Genomic DNA, 24151 nt, shown 5'->3' with positions numbered 1-24151 from the left:
CATCCTAATACCATATTATTAAAATGTGTCAAGGCTACTTGACCTGATAATCCTTATTTTTGCACTGTTTGGTAGGATATACTTCCTGAGGATAGACAACTGGGACAAGAGTTCTAACCCACAAAAATTGGTTAAGCTGACCAAATTCAGTCCTTATCCTTAGGTGTATCTGGAGAAGATCCATTAGCCCAGGATATTTTAAAGGCAGCAATATTTTTTATTTACAAGAATCAAAACCAAAAATGGAATAATTCATTATAGTTTAATAACAATTATCCTAACCAGAGATCTCTATGAGAAATGATACAGGCTCAAATATAGTACTGTCTCATTCCTCCTGGGTAGACTAAATGTGATTTGAGACTTGATAGGTAGAGTGTCAAAGTTTAAGCCACATTTTTTTCTGGATCGTCCTCTTCCTTGGTTACCCTTGCACTTTCACACTTTCTACTTTCAGGCATCTGAACTGATATACTTACTGAAGAGGAATTTCAATCTGTCAGTGTGTAGTTCTGAGTTTAGTCCATGACAGGGTATTCTCTTCATCCCTGGAATTCCACATTGGGAGTTTTATGACTCTTGTTATTTCTGCCTTTCTTTAAAGCATGTTACACCTATGTGCTAGATGTGTGACTTTCTTCCATCTTCAACATACCTAGCTTGTGCCCCATGCAAAATCCTGTATGTTTTCCTGCAAAATGGCTTCCTAGGGCTAAGGGATAAAAAGCTCTGTATGGCTGACAGTACAGCGAGGAAAGTATCTTCTTGGTGACTTTATCTTGATGACTCTATCTTTAATTATTCAAAAATCTGTTCTCAGTGGTTTGGGTGCCAATAGCCACTAGCATACATTCCTTTGGTTGCAGATCTTGAAGTAAAATATTTCTATATATACAACCAAATGCTGCCTTCCTAGGTTTTACTTTTCAACTGTCATTCCCTGCTTTCTGGGTTTTACTTAATATTTTCTGAGCCCATCAAATTCGGGCTGTGGTGGTAGGGTTTGGTTAAAGTATAGGCCTGCATTTTCAAAGATGGTCGATTGAAGTAGACTTTTGAAATACACACTGTGGAACTCAGGGTTAGACTGGATAGGCAGTGCCACTGCCCCATGAACTGTCTTGTCCAGAATATACCCTATGATGCTTTCAAATAGTAGAATGTAAAGAGTCTTTAGTAATATGAATGAATCACTATTGTCTGATGAGTTTTGTTTTTCTCAACAGAATGGTCAAAAATAAACTCATCTCTTTTTTCATTCATGGGAAGGAAATTGTAGATAGTTTGGCATGAGAAGTTGTGATTGGGAAAAGCAGTCATATAGACACAGTGTCATGTCAGCAATGTTCAGCTAGTAAGACTGTGAAAGTATTCATCTGGTGAGAGAGGAAAAATGTCTTGATGTCATCTTTGTTGCCTGGCAACAGCATTTTTTTTTTCTCATTTGGAGCAAGTCTTCGTTAGTTTAAAGTAGGTGATTTTTACTGATAATTTGAGAAGCAGGAGCTTAGAGGTAAGCTATGTGAATTTGGTTTGTGGAAGGAATAACCTTTTGTCAAATGTTAGGCTTGATGAGGCTTTCTCTTTTTGAAATGAATAACTGTTTACAAATTATTATCCCATCTGAAAATGAATATCCCAAGTCAAATAGCAGCCATTGAATCAGACATTTTCATCTTTACAGCATTATAATGTGGGAAGAACACCAAGTTGGTGTTTTTTTTCAGATATGATTACTATACATGAAGTAGTTCAGATATGTATAATTGCTTTTTAGAATATTTATGCTCATTATTATATTAGTGATAATTTTTGACAAGACTAAACACTAAGAAATTGATTAATCATATAAAGTTGGTTCAGTCTTTGAAATATCATTTATTTTAATGGTCCTACCCTTGGCAAGAATCTCATTTAATACACTCTAGAAAGGTGAAAATATGTCATGCTTTTGTAGATCTTTACAAGAAAAAGAGTTCCTAAACCCTCCCTTGACAAACCTTATTGTCTGGAAATTTGATTTTCCCTTGTTGCATGTAATTCTCTGCACTGTGGGCCCTTTGGCCCCATAAAGTAGTAGTTCCCAATTCCTCTTTTGCTGTCCATTCTAATTAGAAAACAACAGGTGACTATTCTCCTTGGAAAAGCAATGTGGGTAGTAAAAAGTGATACTGAATCCCAATAAGACTGTTTAAATCCTGGTTTAGCCACTTACTCTGTAGCCGCTGGCAAGTCTCTAATCTAGTGCACATGTGTTTGCTCACAGGCCTGTAGAAAGCTTGAAATGAAGTGAAATGTGTATGAACAATGCAGCAAGTTCCTGGCCTATAGTAACATTCAATAAACATTTTTCTTTTCCTTTCCTTTCCTTTCTGTGAATAATCCTTCATGAATATAAAGGCCATCTTTAAAATCCTGGTCTGTAGATAGTCCAGACTCAAGAAAACTTAGAACGTAAGAGCTCAATTTATAAATGAAAATATTAATCATAGAATATTTAATTTCCCAGTGTCAACTAGCTAGTTAAGATTAGAACCAGAACTCTCATTGTTCTGTGTTGATCAGAGCCCTTTCTTCTTATGTTTTATCTTAGGCCTTCATTAATACAGCATTTTTAATCTAATTCAACTGCAGATTATTTATGAATTTCTCTAAGGTTAGAGGCAGTGTGCTGGTAAGAGAGTAGGATAAGACCAGTGTCTCACAGCTTGAATTAATGGTTTGCTTCCAGTACCAAAAGGTAGTCTGCGTTGAATCAAGTATTTTAAAATGTAATCGTACCATCTCATGAACACAAAAGATTAAATTGATTTTCTTTCACTGGTGTACATCTCACTGTTTCTACTTTCTTTCTGCTACCACCATGCAAGTTATTTATAGCTCACAGTATAGACTTAGAGGTGTAGAGAATGGTTTCTTTACAAATTGCTTCTGTGCCCATCATGATGCTGTGAGTAATATGACTCAAGGGCCCTGTGCCACTGAATTGATTTATTTCCAGGACTTTAGCTCTCTGCATGGGCCACCAACTTCTAAAATCCATATTGCTTAAATGTAGTGTTTCCAGAACCGCAGTGGGAGCACAATGGCAGATTTCCAGATACAGCAGGAGCTCTTATTTATAGAGCTGAACCTGCCATAATGTTCTTCCTCTTAGCCCTCACTCACATCTACTCTTCTTTCTGTGTTGTCTTTCATCTATAAGCCAAAACCCTGGGGGTTGTCCTGGATTTCTCCCTCTTGCCCTGTCCCTATATCCAAACCATCAGCAAGGCCTTTTGATTCTGAGTGTAACTCCAACTTGGTCTCATCTTCCACTGCCGCTCACCTGCATCAGACCACCAACATCTAACTGATTTCTTGCTCTGGGTTGGGTTTCTCAATTTAGTGCTCCAGTCTGCAACTGAAGAGCTTTTTCTAAAATGCCATTCTGAACAAATCTCCTCTGCTACAACTCCCTGAGTCCCCCAGTGTTCCCAGAATAATATCCAAATTTCTTAACACTTCGCGATCTGCCTTTTCTCCCCCCTCTCATTTTGTTCCTTATTATTTCTCTTCTTTCACCCCTCGTCCACCCCCCACCCACCCCAGCCCTGCAAGCTTTGCTCTGGTAAATAACTTGCAGTCAGTCCTTGGTGGTCTAACATCTCAACTTTGCACATAACTTCTATTTCTGTTAGGCGTGTCTTTCCATCTTTAACACTCTCTTCTCCCCAAAAGAAATGCATTAAGTAAGTTGGATATGTTCAATAAATATTTGTTGAAGGACTGACCTTTGAATATCATTCTTGGAATAAGAAAAAGATTGTAACAGAATTGCAACAGTAACGTACAGTTTTTTTCTCTTTCCTGAGTCCTCTATTTCTCTTGCTGTCTGTTCATTTTGGGATTGCATTGTGTGATTTGCTACTTATTTTTTAAGAACACTGATCTCAGTAATGGAAGTCAGAGCCTAAAATTATGTAAGTATGTATTTACTAGTCAGAAAACATTTCCTGAGCACAAAATGTCAGGGATTAGACTTTGGTCCTGCTGGTACAAATGATTCTCAAAGCACACAAGAAGAACCTGATTTCGACTGCAGGCTAGGAGAGTGTTTTCATATAATTACATGCACAATTCTTTTTTGAAAGATTTTGTAATATTCTTAATGTCAAGTGTTCCAAGTATCTATTGCTGTGTAAAAAATATTTACCCTAAAACCTAGTGGCTAAACATAACCACCATATCTCATGATTTTATGGATCAAAGATATGAGTAGAGATCAGCTAGGGATTTTGTGCTCCAAGTACTGTTGATTGAGACAACTGAGAGAGGATTGTGTGGTGAATGAGCTGGTCTGGAGGCTCCAAAATGGCTTCACTCTCATGCCTGGGACTGCTGGAAGGCTGGACTCAGCTAGGACTGTTGTCCGGAACGCTTGCAAGTTGCGTTTTTAGCTTGGCGGGCTCAGAGTCGTGGACCACCTTACATGGTGACTCACGGGTTCCTGAGACAGTGTTCTGAATTTCTTAAGGCCTGTGCCTATAAACTGACAAAGCATCACTTTCACTCTTTTCTGTTACTCAAAGCCATCACAAGACGGTAGAAGAAGTATTAAACAAATTGCACCCACCTTTAATCCACCACTGTGGAGAGATTTCAAGGTTGTGGATGTAGCCTTTGGACTCTTCAATGTAATTTCTCCTTTGCTCACCATTCAGAAATGGTGTTAAGAAATGCTGTTAATATTTTAATGTGTATCTTGCCAAGATGTATATTTTTGCCCAATGTATATTATTTATTAAAAAATTAAATCACATTGTGCATTTTGTTTTACAACATTTATTTAAACAATATTTTGTGAGAATTATTTCCTATCACTAGACATTTTCCTATGGTGTTTGGTTTTGCATTACTCCTTAATATGGAATAATTCCGATTTTTTTGGACAATCTTTTAAACTCTAGTATAAACAGTACTGTGGTAAACATCCTTGATGCTTAATATTTGTGAGCTCTTACAAATATTTCCTTGTGTATAGCCCTTAAAGTGGAACAACTGAGTTAGAGGCTATGCTCAACCTTTAAGAGTTTTTAGAAAGATTGCCATTTTTAGGACTTTTTATAAGAACTGCCAACTTGCCTTTCAGAAATGCTGTATTGATTTTTAGAAACACTAACACTTATATAACAAAAGTGATTGTCTTTGGCTTGTATGGGCAATCTGTCTCCCATCTACCACCTAACTGGAGCTCTAGTCTTTCTGTCAATCTAGTGAATTGATTCCTGCTGTTCAGAAAGCCACAGGAATCTCTGTTGTTAACCAGCCATCCTAAAACAGCTCCCATCTGTCCATCACTTTCTCCCACGTCTCTCTCAAAACCCCAAATTAAATAAACCTGATCATAAAACCTACATGGTGCCCAAATATTTAAGTAAATTCTATTTGCATTGTTGTGATTCATTAACTTCTTTGTTTAAAGGTCCACACTAGCTCACAACATCACTCAGACTAAAAACTTAAGGTTTTAAGAGGACTTTGAAGTAGTTTTACCTGAGCTGTCTCCTCACTACCTCTCTGACTTCATTTCCTGTTAATACTTTCCTCATTTGTTCTGCTTTAGTCACAGCGGCTGCCTCACTGTTTCTCAAATTCTCTAGGAATAAACCTACCTCGGTACCTTTGCACTTGCGGTTCCTTTCTCCTGGATTCTTTGTCCCTAGATATGTATAAGGCACATGTCCTCACTTCTTTCAAGTCTTTACTCAAATGTCACTTCTCAGGGAGTTTTTTTCTGGCTACCCAGTTTAAAATTGCAATCCCTTCCCATCGCATCTCGTATCCTATTCTCATATCCTATCTGTGCTTTCTTTATGTTCTTAGTGGTTATCACTCTTTGACATACTGTGTGTTAGACTTTTGAATGTTATTATTGTTTGTTTCCCCAATTAAAATGTGAGCTCCACGAAGGCAGGGATTTTGGTCACTTTTGTTTATTACTCTATCCCCAGTTCTAATGACAGCACCTAGCAAATAATAGCTGCTCAATAAATGTTTGCTAATAAGTGGTACTACCACCATTACTTCCATTTGCAAGTATGAGAGACTGCACTCACTCCGTGTCACAAAGGTTTTTCTTCCTCTGCTGGGATACAGCCTGGGTGAGCTCTGTTTTCTTCTCTCCTCTGTATTCTACATGGGAACCTCATGAGTGGCACACTTATCTATGCCATTCTTCTCCTGCTCTGAAAGAACTATGCGAACCAGCACAAATGGTTTAAATTTTCTATGTTAGGCCTTAGTACTTTTCATCTGTTAAAATAATATTTCCTTTTTCTCCCTATCAGCTTATAGTTGGATTAAATGCAATAATATAAACAAAAAGCACTTAGCACATGGTACATGGCATAATTCATGTTTGAAAAAATTATGTTTATTAGTTCTCCCTCCTTTTCTTCCTTCAGAAGTTTTAAGGAAAATTCATTTAGGTAACAGCTCACTAATGCAATAAGGTGGAGTGCGGCAGTAAAAACACTAAAATAATAGTGAAATGTCTGTATTAGCTTCTAATGAAGTGTGAATATAAAACATACCAAGGTAACGTATTCTTCACAGCCTTCAATTTTCTGCCATCTTCTTCCTGGTTGTCTCTTATCTAAGGAAATTATGCTGGTGAATTGCTGAGCATTGTCTTTCTAAGGTTGGACCTCTTTGGAAAGATTTCTCCAAATGAAGTGTCCCATTCTTTTCTTCAAAGAGAATGTTCTGGTTTGTTCAGTGTAGCTATTTCCCAGTCAAAATGTGACATCTGGATTTCCTGTCTGCTTAGATAACTGCTAGCCAGTTAATTATAGCCTGGGCAGTGCGAAGCAGATGTTTTTAGAACGTCTTTGAAATGGGGCTTTGGGAGTCCTTTGGAGCTTGATTAAGGACTGCAGCATGCCTGGGGCTTTCCCTAACTGGAAGCCTGTTCTGCACGTGGACCTGCTGGGAAGCCAGGGTGGTTATACAGTCTGTGTGCATGAATGTGTGAGCATGCATCTGTGTGCCTGCGGTGCAGATTGATCAGTTCTTGGGTCTTGGGACGTTCAGGGGTATAAAGAGAGAAAACCAAAGTCTCTGTAACAACCATTATGGTCTTTCTCATCCCACTTTTGTCCTAACTGTGGCTCCTTATTATACTTAGATTCCTAGGAACTGTCATTTTGTCTGACTGTATCCTTTGCATGTCACTACCAACAGTTCATTTTTAATGCTCTAAATGAATATCAAAATAAAGTCAATAAGTGCTAACTTTGGCGGCACATGTACTAAAATTGGAACGATATAGAGAAGATGAGCATGGCCCCTGCACAAAATAAAGACAACAAGATGCTCAAATTATTAATGTTCAAAGTATAAACTTCTATTATCTTCTTGAAGTAACTGAACGGATAATACTTTTCATTGCCCTTAAAATTCAGTCAAAATAATCATATAGAAAAATATGCTTTTCATAGTTGCTTTACAATCATAAACTACAACAAAACAGCTGAAGGTTAAAGGTTATGAATATGTAATCACTATGAAGAGATGCTTAAGAATCTCAGGAAGGATGTATAATGTCAACTTAGGCAGTAGATATTGGCAGCGCTTCAGTTTCTTGTGTCTTTATTTAAGAGTAGGTTTTATTCTCCCTTCCTTTTCCCACACTCCCTTCCTCCCAGTTATCAGAAGAACAGAGTGCCCATGTCTTTTGTAAGAATCCACACTGAGATGAGATGAAGCAGGGTGCAGTTAGAGTTTCGTTGTTGCGGGGTTTTTGTTTTTCTTTTAAGCAGCAGACACTAGAACCATTGCTAGGTATTAGAGCCACTGGAAGGTACATTTGTACGTTCTAGAGCTATCTGGTGACAAGCGGCTGAGAGGCCTTACGGGGTTAAGTGTCAAGCGTTTGAACTTCAGATGATCGGAGTGCCCCTACTGATCACCTAAACTTGACAACATATGCTTTAAAAATAGCAGATTGACTTCAGAAGCTGCTTCTCACCAGGGAGGGAGGGGGAGGGGCAGCCTCTTGAAGGGGATATCGCCTTTCCTCATGTGTCTTAGTAGCTTCTGTTCTTCTTGTCACCTTGTTACGTCGGAGTACCTTCCTTTCAGCACCTCACTCTGCAGGGTTGCTACCTGTCATCACCACTGCTCTTACCTCACTGCTCTTGCAGGGTAGCTGAGATAGGTACTCAGACGTTTTCCAAAAGGCATAGGGAAAAATGCTGCTAAATTTCCAAACCTGTGGATTTCCTCCCATGCTTTGATGGTGCTGTAGGGAGAATGCTCACAGCTGATAGAATGCCATGTCATAAAATACCTCCCGATTTTTTGTCACGATATGAAAATATTTGAGAATTCTTTGTCCAACATCAGCAATGTCTTCTCCAGTGACTCGCTGCTTCTCCTCAGCGGTGACCATCTGGCTTAGCACCTTAGGCACTGGACTGTCACTCAGGAGCTGGGTTTTAAAGTTCGAGAGTTCATCTTCTGTTATTGATACCAGCTGAGACGCCATCAAAACGTGAATAATGAACTGAACTACTCTGGAAGGCAAAGAACAGTAATAAATTCTTCCCATCATTCTAAAGTGATACAAATATATGATAAATCATGGTGGAGACCAGAGTGGAAGAAATACATTCTGAGTCCTTAGGAAGATAGAAGTTTTTAATATTTTGGATTACTTTGGATCTGAATGGTCTGGCAGTTAATCGCTTGGGTGTATGTAGGTGTACATTTAAGTGTATAATATTAAGCCAGTAGTTCTGAAACTTTTTACAATCAATACCCTCTTATCTTACCCTCCATAGAGACAAATCTCATATTCAAAATATTCTGGTAACTCCAAACTTGTATTTGCCAATAATAACGAATGCATTCTTTTATAGAAAATTATCAGTTTCAGAACTTATGATTATTATGTAATAGCTGCTGTTATTCTGAGTTACAACTTGAGACAGAGAAGACAAATGTAACATTTTTGTTAATCAATGAAGGCTAATTGTGAATAAGTCTCTGGTCTTGAGGAAATGATCAGCATAAGATAAATAGCTTCCTTCCTAGGTTTTGGGCCTTCAGAAGTCCAGGAGCAACAGGTTTAAGCGAAATTTGATAAAGCATTGGTAAATTCAGTTTTAGATGCAAGGTCTCTAGGCAAATGTAGATCTTAAAAAATTAGAATATGATCCTGTTCATATATTTAAAAAAAATCTTCATGTTACCTGTTCCAGAGACTAAACTATAAATAACAGAAATACTTTGCCCATTGCTGTTATTTACCCTGATAAAATAGCTTTAGATGAGTTAAAAGAAAGCATCTTTTCTAGAGATTTTTCAGTTTTTTAACATATTTTGTAAAACTGTCACAGTCACGTAATTCTCCAGTCTTCGTGCCTTCTGATCCACAGCTGAAAACACTAGAGAGGCCTTTCTTGTCTTTAAAAGAACCACTACTATATATATTATTCTAAATTTGTGTCCTTAAATTTTAAAAATGTCAATATCGTATAAATTACTGGACTTGTTTCATTTTTAAATAGTACATTTGCACTATGTATCTATTCGTCATGCAGTGAAATTCTGTGGAGGGAGGGGGCAGTGCAGGCACTGAAGAGACGTCATGATCTCAAGTTGAAATATTAAATGATAAATAATATTTATTTCTCCAGAGACTGGTTCCCCAATTACAGCATCATGCATTGGATTAGGTAATTCTAAAACACCTCCTCCAGGGCAAGCAGGAAAAAGTGTTCCAGGATACAATGGTGAGAAATTACCCTGATTACTTGAAATATGTAATGTTAATAAATTTGGTATTTTTCTGTATTTAGTGTGAATCATATTGCTTGAAACATACTAGGTGCTTAAGTATTTGATTGAGTGAATGCCTTGTATTAAAAATGTCTAACTTTTTGTGATAACTTTTGTTATTAGCCAATTTGATCAAAAGTAAGATTATTGACTTCTAAGGACATGTTCTAAATGATTGTCATAATATAAGGCAAGTTAAGCACATGTATGCGAGATTAACACTTATGGAATACATGCTAGATGCCAAGTACTTTGCATACATCTTTTCAACTAATGCTGAGGTATATTTAATTTACCAATATTATTCCCATTTTAGAGATGAGTTAGCTGGTGCCCAGAGAGACTAAATAACTTTCCTAAGGTAACACAGCTCGTTAGGTCCTGAAGACAATGCAAACCATTATGTTTTATTTTGTTTGTTTGTTTCTGTTATAAAAGCTGCAGTTTTTCCCATTATATATGCTATCTTTTAATTTAGAAGTGATGATAAAGCTTTTGAACCTTGTTGGCTAAAAAAAATGAATATAAAGAGTACGGATTCTAAAAAGAAAAATAATTTCATCCTTGCTGGCAGTATGTGACAATGAGAAACACTATCTTTTCCATATTTGTTTTAAAATTATTGGTAGTGATTATAATAGTTCAATAATCCCCTGGATTTCACCTCCTAGTTGTATGTCTTATACAAGGTGACTTGTTTAAGTTATACATTGTTACACAAATCAAACATTCAACTTCCTTATTTCTAAATGGGAATAATAATGCTATGTGCTTCATAGGGTTGCTGATGGAACACAGTGAAGCAGTAACATAGCACCTGCTGGTAGAAAGACTGAACTAAGTCTTAGCTAGTAGTGTCATTGATATTTCAGAGAAGCCAGAGGGGCTGACTTGATTTAGTCTTACACATTCATTTTACAGACAAGGAAAATGAGGTACGGAAGTTACGTTATTTGCATAAGGTCGCACAATTTAGCTTAAACCCAGCATCTAGGAACAGAATACAATTCCTGCATACAGTTTGTATTTGCATGTAAATTACAAAATTTAGAGATGTGTTTTTGCTTCTCTGATGTAAAAATATTACATTTTCCTTCTAGAACAATGACCGGTTAAGGATCATTTGGTTTAACCTAGCAGATATATTTATAAAAAGACATGTACGATTTTTTTTTAAGGGCAAAAATAGATACTCTGTGAAGTCAGTGACTTCTCCAGGCATGGAACGGTGAACGCAGCTTTATGAAATCTTCCCTTTGAGCAGTTCTGTCATCCCTGCTCCTTTTATTAGAAAAATTGCTTTTGTGTTGAACCATTTTTAGGGGCTGATGACTGTGGGAGATGTTAACTACGTTCCCTTTCAGTGTTTCAGTACCATTTTCATATCCAGCTGTAAGAAGGAGTTAAAGCTTTGATGCCTCATGGAATTTCAGTACAGATGTTTCTCATTGTCTGAAAGCCATTGGCTTACAGACAGCACAGCTTAAACGCTAGAACTAAAGTATTTATAACCAAGGAAGTAATGACTTTATGACGCATGATTTTTATGGTTATTCAGAGGTTCAAAAGTATAATGTAACATTTAATATTATACTTTTAAAAAGCCATATCCTTTTGGGAAAGGAAAGAAAATCATTTTTGTGTGAAAAACATTCAAAGTAATGTAATACTTAATTTCACATTCATTGAGTATCTTACGCAAGGTTATCACTATATTTTTTTTCAAGTAATTATTGTACAACACTATGAGAAGGGAATTTTTTCCACTTTTTAGATAGGGAAATGGGAGGGGTAATAGAGCAAGAATGTGTTCCAGGGCACATAGTAAATTGGCCACCGTACTGGGATTTGGGGAGACAAAGATGAATTATCATGGCTTCGCCCTTAATGAGCTCACATCTAGTGAGGGACAGATACCTACACTGTTAATAATTGTCAGAATAGAATTTTGAAACAAAGTGCTCTGGGAACACACAGGAGCAATTAACTTTTTCTGGGGATAATGTTCTTCTTTTCTTATAGCATTTTTCAGTAGAATAACCTGGATGGATGAAGCCACATAAAGGATCTATTAAAGCTTAAAACATGATGATATATCCTTACTCTAGTTTGTACTAAAGATGACTGCATGTGGATACAAGCTTTGGTCTCTTGAAATCCTTCAGGATTTTAACAGTGTAGCATAGAACACACTGGGATAATATTTGGGAAGGTTAAATTGACCTTAAAGCTCATAAGTGGATATTAAGCCTTAAATCAGAAAAAGGAGTTTGCCAGGCTTTTAAATTCTTTATTTTTATTGCTTGAAATACGTTTTGTCTGTGTTTTAACACTTTATATCCTTTAATTTTTGAAAAACTGAACATATTTTTAATATTTTTGACAGAATGGAGGGGTATGTTTGAATGAATATAAACGTAGATTTTAAAATTACCAGTGTATTTGAAATACTATGTCTTTATTTAAGGGTGATTCTGAGCAAAAATTCATTATCTAATTAAAAATTAAAAACATGTACACTTTAAATTTTCATTTTTGCTTATTTATGTATGTTTGTGGTCTTACAGGAATTAAAGGATGCCTTTTTAAAGCTAGAGTTTTGGGAAGCTGAGTATAGAAAATTCGGAAACATTTAAGCCTTAAGTTTATGTGTTTTTATTCGATTATTTACTTATTTATTTATTTATTTATTTTTATTTTACTTTGCAGTTATGATTTTGGATGACAACATGCAAAAACTGAAGGCTCGGTGTTTAGGAAACATTGTGGTAAAGTAAGCAAAATTTTCAGTGCTACTATTTAAAAGAGCAAGAATTGGTATGTAAAATTTAGAAAAAAATAGAGTGGTTACAATGATATTACTAGTGAAGAGGTTCCAGAAAAAGCTTGTAAATTGTTTGAGAATACTCAATGCCAGCTGTTGTAATTTTAACATGGAAGCCCCATAAAGTGGAACCAATTTAGATAGGACTTGTAAAAAGATAAATCTTGCATCTTTTAAAAAATATTTCTGATTATACGAGTAATGCATAGATGATAAAAGTAACTTAAGTACCAAAAATATAAAGAAGTAAATAAAGTTTCTGTACTCTGACCCTTCAGTAATACAGTGTTAATTTTGTAATATATATGACTTTCCACTTTTTGAAACGCATTTTAGGTTGTTGGAACAACTTGGTTTATTCTCATGTATTCTTGTTTTTCCTTAACCCTGTCTCGCAAGCATTTTAAATTTTACTCTGCCTTTTAAAAATGTTTATTCCCTTTCTAGGCCTCTTAGTCTTTTTTGAATATTTATGATTATAAATAATGCAGTATTGAACATCCTTTTTGTGTTGTCTTCTTTTCTGATAATGACAATAGTACTGAATAAATTTCTAAAAGTGTAATTACTGGGTTAGATAATAGTACAATATATAATCCCTGACTCATCAAGTACCACAATTTCTTGCTAGCAGTTTTTATCATTGTTCATTTGATAGACAAAGTGGTAAAATTTGTAGTAAAAATATTCAAACGTACTTTCATTAAATCAGTACTTTACAATTGTTAAGCTAGCAGAAGCTGAATTGGAAGTTGATTAAGCTGGAGACACACAGTATGTGACATTTTAATAATTGATACAGGTAGCTTTATTGCTTCTGATTAGCATGATATTGGCATCTCTGATATGCCTTAAGTAGTAGAATTTGCCAGAATGAGCTGTTATGAATAAAGAACATTGCATGTGGTTTTAAAAAAGTTTTATTTTCCTATTTATTTAAAAGAATTCTTTTTCTCAAGTGCTCATGGAACATTCTCCAGGATAGATCATATCTTGGGTCACAAATCAAGCCTTGGTAAATTTAAGAAAATTGAAATCGTATCAAGTATCTTTTCCGACCACAATGCTATGAGACTAGATATCAATTACAGGAAAAGATCTGTAAAAAATACAAACACATGGAGGCTACACAATACATTACTTAATAACGAAGTGATTACTGAAGAAATCAAAGGGGAAATCAAAAAATACCTAGAAACAAATGACAATGGAGACACGACGACCCAAAACCTATGGGACACAGCAAAAGCAGTGCTAAGAGGGAAGTTTATAGCAATACAAGCCTACCTCAAGAAACAGGAAACATCTCGAATAAACAACCTAACCTTGCACCTAAAGCAATTAGAGAAAGAAGAACAAAAAAACCCCAAAGCCAGCAGAAGGAAAGAAATTATAAAGATCAGGTCAGAAATAAATGAAAAAGAAATGAAGGAAACAATAGCAAAAATCAATGAAACTAAAAGCTGGTTCTTTGAGAAGATAAACAAAATTGATAAACCATTAGCCAGACTCATCAAGAGAAAAAGGGAGAAGACTCAGATCAATAGAATTAGAAATGAAAAAGGAGAAGTAACCACTGACACTGCAGAAATACAAAAGATCATGAGAGATTACTACAAGCAACTCTATGCCAATAAAATGGACAACCTGGAAGAAATGGACAGATTCTTAGAAATGCACAAACTGCCGAGACTGAACCAGGAAGAAATAGAAAATATGAACAGACCAATCACAAGCACTGAAATTGAAACTGTGATTAAAAACCTTCCAACAAACAAAAGCCCAGGACCAGATGGCTTCACAGGCGAATTCTATCAAACATTTAGAGAAGAGCTAACACCTATCCTTCTCAAACTCTTCCAAAATATTGCAGAGGGAGGAACACTCCCAAACTCATTCTACGAGGCCACCATCACCCTGATACCAAAACCAGACAAAGATGTCACAAAGAAAGAAAACTACAGGCCAATATCACTGATGAACATAGATGCAAAAATCCTCAACAAAATACTAGCAAACAGAATCCAACAGCACATTAAAAGGATCATACACCATGATCAAGTGGGGTTTATCCCAGGAATGCAAGGATTCTTCAATATACGCAAATCAATCAACGTGATACACCATATTAACAAATTGAAGGAGAAAAACCATATGATCATCTCAATAGATGCAGAGAAAGCTTTTGACAAAATTCAACACCCATTTATGATAAAAGCCCTGCAGAAAGTAGGCATAGAGGGAACTTTCCTCAACATAATAAAGGCCATATATGACAAACCCACAGCCAACATTGTCCTCAATGGTGAAAAACTGAAACCATTTCCACTAAGATCAGGAACAAGACAAGGTTGCCCACTCTCACCACTATTATTCGACATAGTTCTGGAAGTCCTAGCCACAGCAATCAGAGAAGACAAAGAAATAAAAGGAATCCAAATCGGAAAAGAAGAAGTAAAGCTGTCACTATTTGCAGATGACATGATACTATACATAGAGAATCCTAAAGATGCTACCAGAAAACTCCTAGAGCTAATCAATGAATTTGGTAAAGTAGCAGGATACAAAATTAATGCACAGAAATCTCTTGCATTTCTATACACTAATGACGAAAAATCTGAAAGTGAAATTAAGAAAACACTCCCATTTACCATTGCAACAAAAAGAATAAAATATCTAGGAATAAACCTACCTAAGGAGACAAAAGACCTGTATGCAGAAAATTATAAGACACTGATGAAAGAAATTAAAGATGATACAAATAGATGGAGAGATATACCATGTTCCTGGATTGGAAGAATCAACATTGTGAAAATGTCTCTACTACCCAAAGCAATCTACAGATTCAATGCAATCCCTATCAAACTACCACTGGCATTTTTCACAGAACTAGAACAAAAAATTTCACAATTTGTATGGAAACACAAAAGACCCCGAATAGCCAAAGCAATCTTGAGAACGAAAAATGGAGCTGGGGGAATCAGGCTCCCTGACTTCAGACTATATTACAAAGCTTCAGTAATCAAGACAGTTTGGTATTGGCACAAAAACAGAAATATAGATCAATGGAACAGGATAGAAAGCCCAGAGATAAACCCACACACATATGGTCAACTTATCTTTGATAAAGGAGGCAAGCATATACAGTGGAGAAAAGACAGCCTCTTCAATAAGTGGTGCTGGGAAAATTGGACAGGAACATGTAAAAGTATGAAATTAGAACACTCCCTGACACCATGCACAAAAATAAACTCAAAATGGATTAAAGACCTAAGTGTAAGGGCAGACACTATCAAACTCTTAGAGGAAAACATAGGCAGAACACTCTATGACATACATCACAGCAAGATTCTTTTTGACCCAGCTCCCAGAGAAATGGAAATAAGTACACAAATAAACAAATGGGACCTAATGAAACTGAAAAGCTTTTGCACAGCAAAGGAAACCATAAACAAGACCAAAAGACAACCCTCAGAATGGGAGAAAATATTTGCAAATGAAGCAACTGACAAAGGATTAATCTCCAAGATTTACAAGCAGCTCATGCAGCTCAATAACAAAAAAACGAACAACCCAATCCAAAAATGGGCGGAAGATCTAAATAGACATTTCTCCAAAGAAGATATACAGATGGCCTACAGACACATGAAAGAATGCTCAACATCATTAATCATTAGAGAAATGCAAATCAAAACTACAATGAGATATCATCTCACACCGGTCAGAATGGCCATCATCAAAAAATCTAGAAACAATAAATGCTGGAGAGGGTGTGGAGGAAAGGGAACACTCTTGCACTGTTGGTGGGAATGTAAATTGATACAGCCACTATGGAGAACAGTATGGAGGTTCCTTAAAAAACTACAAATAGAACTACCATACGACCCAGCAATCCCACTACTGGGCATATACCCTGAGAAAACCATAGGTCAAAAAGAGTCATGTACCAAAATGTTCATTGCAGCTCTATTTACAATAGCCAGGACATGGAAGCAACCTAAATGTCCATCGACAGATGAGTGGATAAAGAAGATGTGGCACATATATACAATGGAATATTACTCAGCCATAAAAAGAAATGAAATGGAGGTATTTGTAATGAGGTGGATGGAGTTAGAGTCTGTCATACAGAGTGAAGTAAGTCAGAAAGAGAAAAACAAATACAGTATGCTAACACATATATATGGAATCTAAGGGAAAAAAAAAAAAAAAGGCCATGAAGAACCTAGTGGCAAGACGGGAATAAAGACACAGACCTACTAGAGAATGGACTTGAGGATATGGGGAGGGGGTGGGGTGAGATGTGACAGGGTAAGAGAGTGTCATGGACATATATACACTACCAAATGTAAAATAGATAGCTAGTGGGAAGCAGCCGCATAGCACAGGGAGATCAGCTCGGTGCTTTGTGACCACCTAGAGGGGTGGGATGGGGAGGGTGGGAGGGAGGGAGATGCAAGAGGGAAGAGAAATGGGAACATATTGTATATGTATAACAGATTCACTTTGTTATAAAGCAGATGCTAACACACTATTGTAAGGCAATTATACTTCAATAAAGATGTTTGAAAAAATAAAAAATAAAAAAATAAAAGAATTCTTATTACTTGGCATTCTCAGATTGGTATAAGATTTTACTCAGGTTAATAAAACATTTTAAGTTCTTTGAAAATTAAATGAAAAATAGTTATTTTAAAAATAATGTATTTTTTCAAGTAGGGATACTTTAACCTTATAAAAGGCTAGTAGAGGAGATGCACTTTATATTTCTTCTCAGATTTTTATTGTTATCAGTAAACATGTGAATACTTTATTACTTTTTTTAATTTAAATTTTAAGATGTTGCTGGCAAATGGAAAAATTAATACTGAATATACCATTTCTATTCATATTTTTCTGAATCAGAATCCATATTAACATAGAGCTGATTGAAATCTTACCTGTGAGGGGGAAAATTGTTGGGGACAAGAGGAAGGCTTGCTAAATGATGAATCTGAACAAGATTGTGGATGGATGCTTAACTAGCTTAGGGAAGCACATGGTTTGTGAGAGCTTTTAAAAGCACTCTAGCAGCTTGCATTTTATATAACCCCTAACTCTAAGTGAGTCATCTATTTCATAAAGCAATGTTTGCAAGATCCCAAAGGTGGCATTTGATGCCAGTAGAGTTTTAAACCCGTCATGCATCCTGTCACTCTAATTATCAGTGGCCTCACCCCACATCCATTCAGAAATAATAAAGCACATAAACTATAATTTTTTTCTCATAGCCATTAGTGTTACTTCAAGTACTTGAAAATAACAGAACTATTTATTGCCTTAAAACATTCTGTGCTTTAGGTTGTCGCCAATTCAGAAAGATTTTCTTCCCTCTCTATTCCTAAACAGGGAATGTTATTGTACAGATCTCAGATTCTGAGATTTCATTATAAATTATTTGATGATACAATATATTATGACATGCAGTGGACTTTGATTCATCCCTTAAGTTAATAGTGAAACTAAGTATTTGAAAATATTATATATATATAATTATATTCAAAAAGTAAGGTAGAAATAATGAGGAAAAAACGTTACCACCAAGATCTCTCTTTTTGTAATAGAACAGTCTTGAAACCTTATTTCAGGAACTCATTTTTATCTGTTAGAGCAAGGATTTCCTTTTGAAACCCTCATCTCCAGTAGCCATTCCAGTCTAACTCATTGACCTGAAAATTTTTCATGTATCCCAATAGCTGCTTGCAGTATGCATAGGATGTTTTTGTATTTAATCAAGAAGACTTGCTTGTATCCATCTATAGCTATTCTGTATGCTTTGAAGGGACACACATCATTCATCCAGAATGGAAAATGGCTGATGAATGCTTTTTAAGAGCACATAATAGATATATGTTTAATTGAATTAAGGGAAGGGAAAAAGCACACCTTCTTGCCTTAATAAAAATTACCGAGGTTTAAAAAAGCAGTGTGTAATTTGAGAAGAGAATAATTTTTTCCATGTAGACCATATTCTAAAGGTCTGTCATCTGAAAACCAGGGTCCTTTCCAGGGACCAGCTACCTGAGTCCCCAGAACCACTTGGTGGACTTTTAAAGGTGTTTGATGAGAGATTATATATGGTTTCCAGGGTTTACAAAATATCTGAAATTCTAATGTTTAAGAAACTTGAAAAATTTATAATCAAAATGAATATATATTTAATTGAAAATCTATAAACTTTAACATCTTAACAACTTCATTGTCAATTTAGTCTTCATAAATTTTTCATTTTATTTGCAAACAATTTTTAGGTTGTATTTTCTTACTTCCCATGATTCCTGAGTATGTACAGTGATTGCTAAGAAATAATAACCAATGGTAAACTATAGGTGTGGCTTCTTGCCGTATGATTTCAAAAGCAAAAATATAACCTTTTCTTTTTCAGAAAAAGTTCTAGTTTATATGGTGTATTGCTATATTATACTATCTTTGCATGGATATGAGGTGAGGCCATCAATAATAAGAATGACTCGTTCCCTAAGAGGCTTAAAACGGAGCTGGCATTAAAAGCCACCGTGGGGAGAGACCGCCAGCCAGAGATAGATGTCCATTCTTCTCCATTATTCATGCCCATGCTTTTCTTTATTACTTGTATAATAATTAAGTGGAATATTCTTTGAAAGAAAAATATTCCCTAATGCTACTTATGTTCACTAATTATACCTGTAGTGATTAGAAAGAATAGAGGGAAAAAGCTGCGTAGAATATTTGAAATGTATGGGGTTCAAACTACATTAAAGTAAGTCAGCAAAAATATTACATCTCGCTGTTTTAATCCCAAATTTGTTTGTTTTTTGTAAATACAGTTACAGCTTCTTGTTTCACTGTAAAATCTGTTACAAATAGTGTAAATAACATTTGAAATTATCTTTCTCTGGCAGTTTCTTTAAAATCTGAAGCTATAATCATATTTCTAAGTTTTGCAAGGTACTAAGCATAATGATTCGTTGTATCATGTGAAGATGACTCATCCCCAAACCAGAAATAATGACATGTGGTAATTTTGATAAAACCTCTTGATCCACTTCAGCTCTTTTAACTCCTTTGTTAAGGCTTTCTAGAAATCTCTGTTTTCCTCCTCTGGGGATCCCTAAACTAGAAGGTAGACATTTAAGTGATTCCTAAACTACTGTAGACCCTAGGATGTAATAAACATCAGTCTTGCAGTTCTTGTAGATTACTTGCTTTCAAAGGATTTATCTTTCTCGTAGAAGAGGAAACTGCATGCTTGCATGGTAGAAAATTCTTTTGATTTTGAAACTTACGCCAGGCAGTTAATTTTGTGGGAAAGTTATGATACCTGAATTGCTATGAATACAAAATGTTCATGAATTTTAGAAGGTGCTTCTGTAATTGCAACCAGAGCTTCAAAGTGCAGAAACATGAGTCAGTAATTTCCAGGCAACACCGTGCAGGGCATGAGAGAAAAGGTTAACTGCAGTGCCTTCCTCAGTACCACGGTGCTCACTGTTGTTAAAGCCATAGGTCTCTGACTCTTCCTGATTCGTGGGCACACACATTTTTCCCTGACCAGACACGGTTGTTGCTATCGGAAGTGCAGCTTGTCTGCCTCCTGCTGTGTCCCGCTGGCCTGTGCCCTGCAGGCAGTGATGGGGTGCCAGGGAGCTGGATGGCCTTGTCTAAGTGGCTTGTACTCTGGTGCCTGCCGATTTCTCAGCCTCCAGATATTGAACACTTGGTCCTTAATGATGTTTGTTCACATCCTTATAGTTTTGCAGGAGTGATTTGGTCACTTATTGTGCTGCTGTTTGGGAGAGGATCAGTACGGCTTTCCTTCACCAGTGTATCCTTTGAATAAACCAAGGATGTCGTGTAATTGTAATCCCATTCCTTTCTAAATCTCCTATGCAGATTTTAGTATGATCTTTTATTAGCCTTACAACACTGTGTGGTAGGCAGTGGGACAGATATTATCTCATTTTCGACATGGGAATCTGAACATCATTAGTAGTTACACAGCTAGAACTCACATTTCTAACCCAGTTGTTTGTCTGCCCAGAGAGAAAGAAATAATGGCCTAATCAGTCTCTTCTGGGGAGATGAAAAGTAGCTTCGTAGGAAAAGCACAAGTAGAGCCTAAAGACCTTGTAGGAAATACTGGGAGTGCAAAGTTGGGATCTAACTCCAGAATTCTCTAGGGAACAGGAGTTTTGTCTTCAATTTACAGTATTTGTGTTGCAAATGGGGATTCCTGATGGAGCAGTGAGTACAGATCGTCCTTTATCTGGGATTGGAGGCATCTAGGAGTTTTATTTATTTCAGATTGATCAGGGATGTTTACCTTCTACAGTGATGGACATTCTCTTCCTTCATTAGCTATTTAAGGATTTCTCTATGATACCTCCCCCTCAACACACACACACACACACACACACACACACACCCTACATTACTGCTGCCTCAGTTATTTCTCTTACCGCTTAAGAATGTTCTCTTTGGAAAGGATTTTCTCTAAGAGAAACTCCTCATTCACAATTGGATAGTTTGTAACAAAACTCACCTTTTCACTCTGTTTGGGAAGAGTTAGGAAAGGTATCACAGGGTGGTAACATTTGGTCTTGTATTTGAAGGATGAGGATAGGCATTTCCCGACATATTTCTTAGTATTTTCAGAAAATTTCCTTCCTTCTGCCAGTCCAATGAATTTTTATGTTATTGTAACTACAGAAAAAAAAAGTATTTTTTCTAGAACTTTAGAAGTAGAGCCCCAGTGCACTCACTATTCCAGAAGGAAAACCTGCATTTAATATAGAATAATCATTAGGTTAGCAACAAGAAAAGCGTTAATTTCAAATACTGCAAAAAAAATTCTGCTCTAGTTCATATACACCTAACTTCTTTCTGGAGACTATTGCTTCTCTTCTCACATGTTTTACTTCATATATATATGAAGTACATATATATATATATATATATATATATATATATATATATATATATAAAGCAATAATATATATATAAAGCAACTATATATATATATGTACACACTTCCAATTCTGGAACTCCCTTTTCTTTTCTGCTTTTCTTTAGGACCAATAAATGGCATTTTCCAAGGTACCTTCTGTAGAGTCTCTTTTCAATATTGAAATAACATCTGAATTTTTAGACACCAGACTTTATTAGTGAAGAATGGATAGCATTCTCTTATTTTATCCTACTAATTACCAATTGTGATTTCATATCTTGCTTTCCAGCCTGTTCCTCAGTTAGACTTGGGGATAATGAAGAAGTTTTCTAGGGGCATCTCAAAAATGACTTGGGACCAGACACATATGCCATTTGCAGCAGGTCCATACCTTGGCTGGTGATAAAAACTTCCCTTCCAAGAGTTCCTGGCAGTATAGGATTTAACCATCTGTTGTAAAACTTGCCTGACAAATATCTTAAATGTTTACATTTTGATGTTATGTCATTAATTTAATGGAATAGACATGATTCATTACAGTCTTTCTCCCTATACGTATTCTAAAAATTACTAAATTTCTTGTAAATACACAATATTCCAGGATCTCCACGCATCTCAGATAATAGTTTATATATTCTTTCCATTAATGTCTAACACAGTGATTTTAGGAATACCAAGCACTCAACAAATACTTGACTGAATAAAGAAAGTGCATGAGTTAATGCATGCATCCATGAATGAATAAATAAATTAGATGATCAAATAATTCTTCTGGTGTTTTCTTCTCTAACTCTCAAATCTCCACCCTCTCTCCATTGGCTACTCTGCTCAACTCTTCCCCATCCTAAATCAGCCTGCCTCTCTGCATTAGACCCTGACGTACATCTCTCCTTCCAGTCACCTGCAAACTTTTAAAAAGTATAGTCTAACCTCACTGCCTGCACTTACTTTCCTGCTTACTCGTTGATCACTCCAGTTCTTTCGGCTCCACTCTGCAGAAATGGCGATCCTGGGGGAGATTCACAGCATCTCAGTCCCTAAGTTCCATGACCTCTGTTGAATCCACTTTCAAACAAAATTTGCACTTCACTTGACCTTGTTGAACGCTCAGTCATTATTAAAACTCTGCTCTGGAGGCCCCTCACATACTATCCTGGTTCTCATACAGTTGTGATTTGGTTATTTTTGTTCATGGTCTTTTTTTCCCTGGTCCCTCTTTAATACTGTGTTTGGCCTTGGATTTCTCCTTCCTATTCTGTATTCTCTTCCTGGATATACACTTGCTATGTTATACTTAATTCCCAAGGTCTATAGGTATATCCAAACTTATGCAGACCTTTCTCACAGATGATATAAAAATCCCTACTGTCCCTGTTCTTCAGAAAATGTATGCAGATATTTAAAGTTTTGTGCAACAGCTGAGAAAGCTGGTATCCTTAAAGCTTATTATTTATTTGTTTACTTATTTTGGAGGATAGCTACCTCTACTTGTAATCCTCTAGGCTTTAATTAATTATAAGAATATAATCTATATGTTACTAATTGCTAGTACCAAATTTTTTTCAGGAAGTAAGAGAAAACACAGATTATCAGGCCATCTTCTTTTAAGAATGGAGATTGCAAACTTAACCAACTTCTGGGAAGTGTAAGATTTCCTTTTCTCTCCAGTAACACCCTTACCAGAAAATGCTAAACTCTTGGTCTCACGTGCACACACTCAATTAGGTACATTCTAGGCCACCAGGAAACTCAGCTCACATTCGATACACTAAGTACTAACTCATTTGGATTATTATTGCAAACACTCAGAAGTCTCTATTGTGAAGAGGCAGCGAGTGTATGCTGGTGAACCGAAATCTTAGATTTGGGGTAGATAAAACGGATGAGACACTTCTTTAACAGTATGCCCTTCTGTATGCATTGTTCTTCGTATGGGCAGTGTTTTGTGTTTACGGATTTGGATCAGGATTTCTGTCTGTGTATCTGTGGAACTAAGGAACAACTGCTGCCACTCGACCTGGTGTGTGCATTCAAATTTATCTCAGACCGCACCACTCTCTGTTGTCCCCAGTACAGCCTGAATGTTAGTTGCCATTTATTATCACAGTGGCCTTTTTATTCTTATTGTAGGGAGGTATTTTCTTATACCCAAGCGTCTGTTAAAAGAATATCCCCATGAAACACAGAAAGAACTATATATTGTGGTACATTTTTGGGGAAACAACTGAAAATTATTTCTTACTTAATATGCAAGCGGAATGCATCTCTGTCAGGTTTATTGTTCTAGTTGTATATTTTGAGTATAGTCGGCTTCACTCATTAGTGTTTCCTCTTGTGGCCCATGTTAGCTTTTGATTTGTCATTTCTTCTCAGCGTCCTCTTCATTTGTTTACCCTCAGCATCCTGTAAATGCTGCTAAATAAATGATTTTTAGTGGTTGCCATATTCACATTGTATTTCAATGTTTAATGATGATTTTTACACTTGTTATAAAAATATTAACAATTAAAACAAACAGATAAAGTGAAATTATATAC

The 24151-nt window shown here is 36.1% G+C and overlaps 1 protein-coding gene and 1 non-coding gene across 3 annotated transcripts in view; both read left to right on the top strand.

Annotated features, from left to right (window-relative positions):
- Positions 1–24151, top strand: part of ACSS3 (acyl-CoA synthetase short chain family member 3) — a 152596-nt gene that overhangs the window by 109739 nt on the left and 18706 nt on the right. For both annotated transcript variants that reach the window (XM_057556449.1, XM_007194954.2), the window contains 2 exons: positions 9684–9779; positions 12535–12598. In XM_057556449.1, coding sequence (XP_057412432.1) covers positions 9684–9779; positions 12535–12598 — 160 coding nt within the window. The remainder of the gene's footprint in view (positions 1–9683; positions 9780–12534; positions 12599–24151) is intronic.
- On the top strand, positions 7269–7370 carry LOC114235615 (U6 spliceosomal RNA). Its single transcript, XR_003621747.1, has one exon. It is a non-coding gene; the product is annotated as a U6 spliceosomal RNA (small nuclear RNA).

Source organism: Balaenoptera acutorostrata, chromosome 11 (assembly GCF_949987535.1).
Source record: "Balaenoptera acutorostrata chromosome 11, mBalAcu1.1, whole genome shotgun sequence".
Taxonomy (NCBI): Eukaryota; Metazoa; Chordata; class Mammalia; order Artiodactyla; family Balaenopteridae; genus Balaenoptera; species Balaenoptera acutorostrata.
The sequence above is the reverse complement of the archived record's forward strand: the minus strand, read 5'-3'. Positions and strand labels throughout refer to the sequence as shown.